The sequence below is a fragment of the Pelodiscus sinensis genome, chromosome 1 (assembly GCF_049634645.1).
Source record: "Pelodiscus sinensis isolate JC-2024 chromosome 1, ASM4963464v1, whole genome shotgun sequence".
NCBI lineage: Eukaryota > Metazoa > Chordata > Testudines > Trionychidae > Pelodiscus > Pelodiscus sinensis.
Window position 1 is genome coordinate 327295626 of NC_134711.1, and position 7306 is coordinate 327302931.

The 7306-nt window shown below is 48.3% G+C and overlaps 1 protein-coding gene across 1 annotated transcript; it reads right to left on the reverse strand.

Annotated features, from left to right (window-relative positions):
- Positions 1-3221: 3221 nt before the first annotated feature.
- LOC142827890 (olfactory receptor 51G2-like) lies at positions 3222-6311 on the reverse strand. The gene is made up of 2 exons (XM_075924307.1): positions 6230-6311; positions 3222-3844 (listed from the first exon to the last, which is right to left on the reverse strand). Exons 1-2 carry the CDS (start codon positions 6309-6311, stop codon positions 3222-3224), a joined length of 705 nt encoding a protein of 234 aa, XP_075780422.1.
- Between the last annotated feature and the right edge of the window lie 995 nt (positions 6312-7306).

Below are 7306 nucleotides of genomic sequence, written 5' to 3' on the forward strand. Positions count from 1 at the left end.
GGGCTGTCTGTGAGGCTGCCCTTGCCTTGCAACGGATGTCAGGGGATCTCCGTGAGCTCAGCCCCTCCCCAGCACCTTCCCCACCAGCCCTTTGTCATGTTGCCCCCCCCATGCAAGGCTGTGTCCTGCCCCCAGCCCGCCCCTTTGGGGCACATAGACAATCAGCACCCAGCACTCTCCAATGGGCTACCGACCCACCACTGCTGCTAGCCACCATCCAGTAAATATCTGAGAAGCCCTGGCATGTTAGAGAGACTCAGGAACTGCCCAGAGACAAAAATTGCAGAGAAGCAGCACGATCCATTCTGGCTGGAGACGTATTGGTCTGGTCTTACAGAGAAAAAAAGGAACCGAGTTTCCCCATCAACAACCAGCCATTTGGCCACTCAGCATCAGGATTCTGGGAGTGGGGAGGCAGAGGGGTCTCAGCAGAAGTCCAAAAGGATGGCCCAGGTCCCCTCCGGCTCCGAGCGCTCTTCCAGCTCCACCTCTGCATGAGGGCCTCCTCCAGCAACAGCAACTCCCCACCCCACCCCGGAATAAACACACACCCCTGCTTGGTGGGGTGGGGGAAATGGAAAAGGGGGATAAGACACAGGAGAAGATGAGAAGGAGAAGGGACTGAGCAGGCACCAAATCGCTCTGAGGCTCTCACCTTCTCACCAAGCACGACAATCAGCAGCAGGGAAGGAGAAAAAGCTGACGAGGTTCCTCCTCCTGCCCACGTCCATTGATCCTAATTCTCCCCCAGCCCCCCAGGAGAGACCTTGAGAAGGAGCCTCACTGCTGCAGAGACGCAGGAATCTCTGAAGTTGCCCCCTGCCTTGTGCCTTTATCCTGATTGGCTGTTGTCAGGGTTCTTCTGTGAGGTCATCACTTTCCCCCAATAAGCTGAATTCCTGCAGTGGGCCATTGTGATGTCACTGCCACCTCCACCTTACCCAGCCAGGCTGGCGTCCTGACCCTGGCCAGTTTCTGTGGATGTTTGAGCGGCTTTCCCTGGATCACCCCACCAAATGCAGCTGAGTCTGGGGACCAAGCTGGCTGGGCAGAAACTCCCCAGAGGGTGCTCCCCAGGCCACATTCATTAATTAGTCAAGTGTAAGGCCTCCGATTCCTAGTGGCTCTGTGAGCCCATCACTTTTATGTCCATCTGGCTGTAGGCTAACCCTGGCATGTCTACAAAAGTCGAATTAAGCTACACAACTTCAGCTGTGTCAATTGCATAGCTTAAGTGGAAATAGCCTAATTCAGCTTTTGGCGCTGTCTACACAGCAGGAAGTCGAAGGAAGAGCCGTCTTCCTTCGCCTTCCCTTACTCCTTGTGAAATGAGGCTTACAGGGGTCACAGTAAGAAGTCCTCCAGCTGGACATCACTTGGAAATAAAGGCTTGTAGTGCAGATGCGCGCTGTGTTATTTACGTGTACCCTCGGTTATTGCTAAATAACGCTGCTCTGTAGTCGTACCCCCTGCTCCTTAAAGAAGGAGGCTTTGTTGCCCAGTGCAGGGGGATGCAACATCTCTGCCGCTGGTGGACTGTGTGACCAGAAATGTTTTCTAACCAACACTGAGCACCTTGGTTTGTGGGTGCTGTGCTTGAGTGCTGCCAACAGCACCAGGTCCACGGACCGGGGAGGTTGCCCCAGGGCCTGGCGATTCAAAGGGGCCCAGGGCTCACAACCACGGTTGCTGCTACTGTGGTAGAGCAGCCCCCAGAGCCCCCGTCCCTTTAAATCGCCGCTGGAGCGCTGCCCTGCACACACCGTGTGGCTATGAGGGCTGTGGGGGAGGGACGCTGCGTCCTGTAGCACGGAGGACAGAGGCACATGGGTGGAGCTGGAGCTGGACCGGGAAGCACAGGGCTTTTCTTTTCACTCCCTGAAAAATTTTCACCCAGAGTAAAAAGTTTCCTGTTCATTCACTTTTTGGGGCTGAGTTTCCATAGGAAAAGGGTCATTTCTCCCTGCAGGCTCAGCTGCCCTGAGGCTGCCCAGCGGCCACCGCCTGGATCCCCAAGGCGAATTGGACGCTTCGCATCTGCCTCTCCTTGCACGTAAAGGTGGCACAGATGGACTCAGTGGCTGCACTCTGGAGATATAAAGTTTGAAACTTGCCAAACCAGGGTCTGGCTCGGAACTGGGCCCGTCAGCGACTCTCACCGGCCTTCCCCTCTCTGTGCAGCCCCCTCCTCCCTGCACAGTGCCAAGGGTCAGCAGGCAGTAGCTACCGTGACAGGCCCTGGTAACACGTCTCGGATCAGCCTGTGCTAGCCGGGAGCTGGCGAGGGCCCTAGAGCAGCTGTGGAGGCCCAGAGACTGTGGGTGGCTGGGCCACGCTACCAGAGGAGCATTGTGCATAAGTTTGGGGGTTCCTGGGTCCCCCTTTTCAATCTTCAGGGCAAAAGGAAGGGACCTCCCCTCCTGGAACAATTTGAGGGGATTTTTCCTGTCTGGAGCCTTGTGGAATCTCCCTTCTCTGCTTGCTGCTCAGGAAAGGGGCCAAGTGAGGAGAAATCGGGTTTATTATTCATATTCTTATTCTTATTTCAACAAGATCACAGCTCTTGCAGCAGCATTGTTACCACTCAGCCTCCGTGAAGGGGACTGATCAGACCCATACGTACAGGGCTGACAAGCCCAGATTCCAGGAATGGAGCCTGCAGCAGGGCGGGTGCTACAGGACAGTTGTTTAACATCAGCCCCCATCCCCTGAGATTTGGCCTTTTGCCATTTTCCATTGGCTGTGACGGGGTTAAAGCTGGTGCACAGGAAGCCAAGCAGCTGAGGTTCCCTGATGGCCAAGTGGCCCCAAGGGAAGGTACAAACATGCTGCATAAAGGCAGCTGCCTCCCTATCTGAACACACACTGCCTGCTGCCCGTGTAACCTCACCAGTGAATCCTTGTGCTGTGGGGTGAAGACCTCTGGTGCCAGCGGCTCCCTTCTAGCAGGAACTGGGTATGTTGGCAGGTGTCACTGTCTGTAACATGACAAGTGCAGGGCGAAGGCTGCAGGCTGTTTGCATTGGCAGCTGTTCTGTGCAGCGGCAGAGGACTCAGCTGGGCTGTCGGGGTGACTCAGTGATGGGGCCAGAGGGCCGGCAGTGCTAGGGAACTTGGGAACCCTCCCCTCCATCTGCCCATGCTCCACGGTGTGTTGTTCAAACTACACAGAGACCCGACATTCAAAACCATCTGAGAATGTTAAACCACTGATGCCCCAGTCATGATTTCACAAGGCCTCCTATTTCTACAGGTATCATGTGCTCTGGGCCTGTTCCTGCCAGGAGCTGCCTTGTTCTGACTCTTATGTCTGAACAAGCCAATTTCATGACATCCGAGTTTATACAATAGCAATGGGACAGGACACTAGCTCGGCAGTATTGGTACCATTTCAGAAAAAGAGAGAGTGGGAATGCTACAACCACCCCTCTCACCGCAAACACCAGCCCCATCTTGGCTATTCTTGGCGGGCTTAAGATGGAGGCGTATCTCACTGGGTTACAGATTGCGATGAAGCGGTCAAAGGCCATCGACAAGAGCACAGAGGATTCAATGAATGAAAGAGAGTGGATGAAAAACAGCTGGGCCAAACAGGCATGGAGGCTAATCTCCCTGGAGTTAAGCAAGAATACACCCAGTATTGTTGGTACGGTGGCTATCAATACACCGAAGTCATTGGTGGACAGCATGGAAAGGAAAATGTACATGGGCTCATGGAGGCTTGGGTCTGTTTTTATAAAGAATATAATGGCTGCATATATCGAAATAGCATATATGATGCTGAAGGGGATGGAGATCCAGAGATGGACATCTTCATGGCCAGGTATCCCAGTGAGAAGGAACACTGCTATTGCGAATGGTTGTCATTTACAGCTGACATTCTGTACTAGGCAGGTCCAAGGAGTGCTCAGCTTTCCTTCCTGAAAAGCAAAAGGAAAGGACACCAGATGATATTTAACACAACATCTTTCTGCCTTGAATGGTCATTGAGAGACTCCCAAGAGTCCATGGAAAATCAGCAAACTTATATTTGCATTTACACCACTGATTTTGCATTTACACCCATTATTTAAATAGATTTTCTGGTATAAATCAGGAAGATTTAAAGCCCTTCCAAGACATTTAAAACCAAATCTTCATTTCTGTAATTGGATGTACTGGTTATCCATAGAAGCATCCCGTCCGTCCTTGAATCCTGCTGAGCTCCCTGCCCCTTTCTTGTCTTGTGTGTCTGAGTTCTGCAGCCTACTTGAGCTCCGTGTGGTTTTACAGCTGTGATTGTCCCACAGACACCCTTTCTGGGCCTCCACTTCTGGATGTATCCCCTGGTGAGGTATGCAATCACATGGCACGGGCATGGTGAAGAGTCACTGTATGTAGCTGTCCTCCATTGAAGCAGTAGGTAAATGTGCTTCAACGCCTCACATGCATTTTTTTTTTTTACTTTTCTCCTCTCCTGAGAGTTCAAATTAAGCTACTGAAATTAAGCTTCTGCTTCTTTGCAGAACACGGGAGAAGTCCTTAGGGCTGGGTTCTGAATTCAACAACATTCAATTCAATTATATTCATTGTGATGTAATTATGATTCAGCTTGTACAAGATATGTCTTGTGAGATGTCTATGGCAAAACTGGTTTGCTCAATATGATGATCCTTTTGTGCATGTATCATTTTGTCTCTGGAGATTAAAAGATGGACTATGGATTTGTATTTCAAATGTGTTTGCACTTCGGTAAAACTCACAAATTTTTATACACAATCAGCCAACACAAGATAATTAAGTCCACAGCAGACTGTGAAAAGCTCCATAAGTATATGACATAACTGGGTGACTGGACAACAAAACAGTAGATGAAATTCAATGCTGATAAATGCAAAGTATCACATGTCGGAAAACATAATCCCAACTATGCTTATAAAATGATAAGGTCTTAATTAGCTGTTATCACTGAAGAAAGAGGTCTTGGATTCTTTGTAATTAGTTCTTTGAAAACATCCACTCAATATGAAGCAGCAGGCAAAAAAGCAAACCGAATATAGGAAATAATTAAGAAAAGGACACATAATAAAATAGAAAATATCATATTTCCTTTTTATAAATACATGATATGCCCACATCTTCACCCAAGATACATTGGAATTGGAAAAGGTTCAGTAAAGGGCAACAACAATTAGAGATATGGAATGGATGTCATATGAACACAGCTTAATACGTTTGGGTCTTTTCATGTTGAAAAAGAGACGGTTACTCTTTCCCATAACAAAAGAACTAGAGAAAAAACTTTAAAAAAACAATGAATGATCCTGCAGCACCTTAGAGACTAACAAAAATGTAGATGATATCATGACCTTTTGTGGGCACAACCCACTTCTTCAGATGAATGGAGCAAGAGGTCCAGAGGGACCAGGGGTCACCAAAATGAAACTAATAGACAAGCAAAACAGACAAAAAGAAGCATTTCTTCTCACAAAGCACAGCCAACCTGTGGAACTCCTTGCCGGAGGATGCTGTGAATGCCAATACTTTAACAGGATTCAAAGAAAGAACTAGATACATTCTTTGAGGATAGGTCCATCAATGGCTTTTTACCCAAGATGGGCAAGAATGGTGCCCCTAGACTCTGTGTGTCAGAGCTTGGAAGGGACAACGGGGGATGGATCACTTGCTGATTGTCTGTTCTTTTTGTTCTCTGGCATTGGCCACGGTTGGATCTTTTGTCACAACTAGTTTGACTGTTCTTATATTCTTATGTCTATTGAGTTGAACAGGTGATCAAATAGACAGTGAGTCCCGCTGAAAGCTTATTTTCACCTGAAGAGCTGTCCTAGAGATGTATGAGTTAGCCGGTGGACAATCACTACCATGACTCAAAAGCATGAAAGGTCATGTGACTGCATCACATAACGCTGAACTCCATTTTGGTACATGAATTCTTCCACTACCTAGGCTAGGAATCCCCCATGGAACATGAGGCATTCCCAGGTGGGCACTGTGTGGAGAACCTCGGCTCTTCCCTACACTCCTTACTAACGTGTCTTGTCATTAGCAGAGCACCCATTGTGGTGAGGGACTTCCCAGCTCCTCCTGCACCTCGGCAGTAAGAGGAGAACCCAGGACAGATTTTAAAGTAGCTGGAGAGTGTTGCCTGGTCAAAGAGAGCCCTGCAGGGCTGCCCCTCCATCTAATACAGACCCCGACCTACTCCATGAGTAAGGAGGCCTGCTCTAACCTGAGGGATAAGCATCACATGCTGCATCTAAAGTTCCATCATCACCACGTTTTAGCTGTGTCTGGGGGAGGGGGTTGTTCATACCAATAGAGAATTGGCAGCAGGCATCTGGAACTGGGCATGGGTCTCACCTCTCCATATTAAGAATGTTCATGGCCTTGCTTATCCAGTGTGTGCATGTCTCATGTCTATGCAAGGTGAGGACACCCTCTGAGCTGGACTTGAGAAATCAGTGACTCTGAGCCGGTCACTATTACATCTGCAGGTTGGTGGTGTAATGTTGGTCCTTCCAATCACTGGCTCTGTAGCCCAGTACAGAGGGAAACAGCATCTTCCCCTATGGATGGTGGGGCCGAAAACGGCCATTAACTGATCCTCGGGGCCTTCATGTGTGGGTGCTCTGCTTCAGACAGGGACTGTTGGGATTGTGTTGGAAATCTCATACAATTTCCTGTCATTCCGAAAGCCTCACATTCTGAACTGAAGACCACACATGGAAATTGCAGCTTTCGGTGTTCCTAAAAAAATATTTTAAAAAATGAGTTGCAGAAATAATAATAAAACCTGAAGCAATTTCAGCCTAAATGGTTAAAATCAAAAGGTATTTGGAAAGAAATAATCTCATGATGTTGAGCCTATATTATTATTATAGCATGATAAATATGATATTATCAGAGTATTATTATAACAGGTAGCCCTGTGTTATTATTATTATTATTATTATTATTATTATTATTATTATTATTATTATTCAACAGCACAATTATTACTAGTCAGTCACCCTGATGGGAGCCATGTATTTAATTGCAATCATACACAACAGTGTTCAAAAGCCCAGGTACCCAGAGCAGAGCCTGAAGAAAGGCTGTCGCTGGAATCCAGTTGTTTAGCATCGACGTGTATCCCTCATGATTTGGCCTCCTGCAATTTACCATTGGCTGTGATGGGGTTAAGGCTGATGAACACAAAGCCAAGCAGCTGAGGTTCCCTGATAGCCAAGTGGCCCCAAGGGAAGGTACAAACATGCTGCATAAAGGCAGCTGCCTCCCTCTCTGAACACACACTGCCTGATGCCCA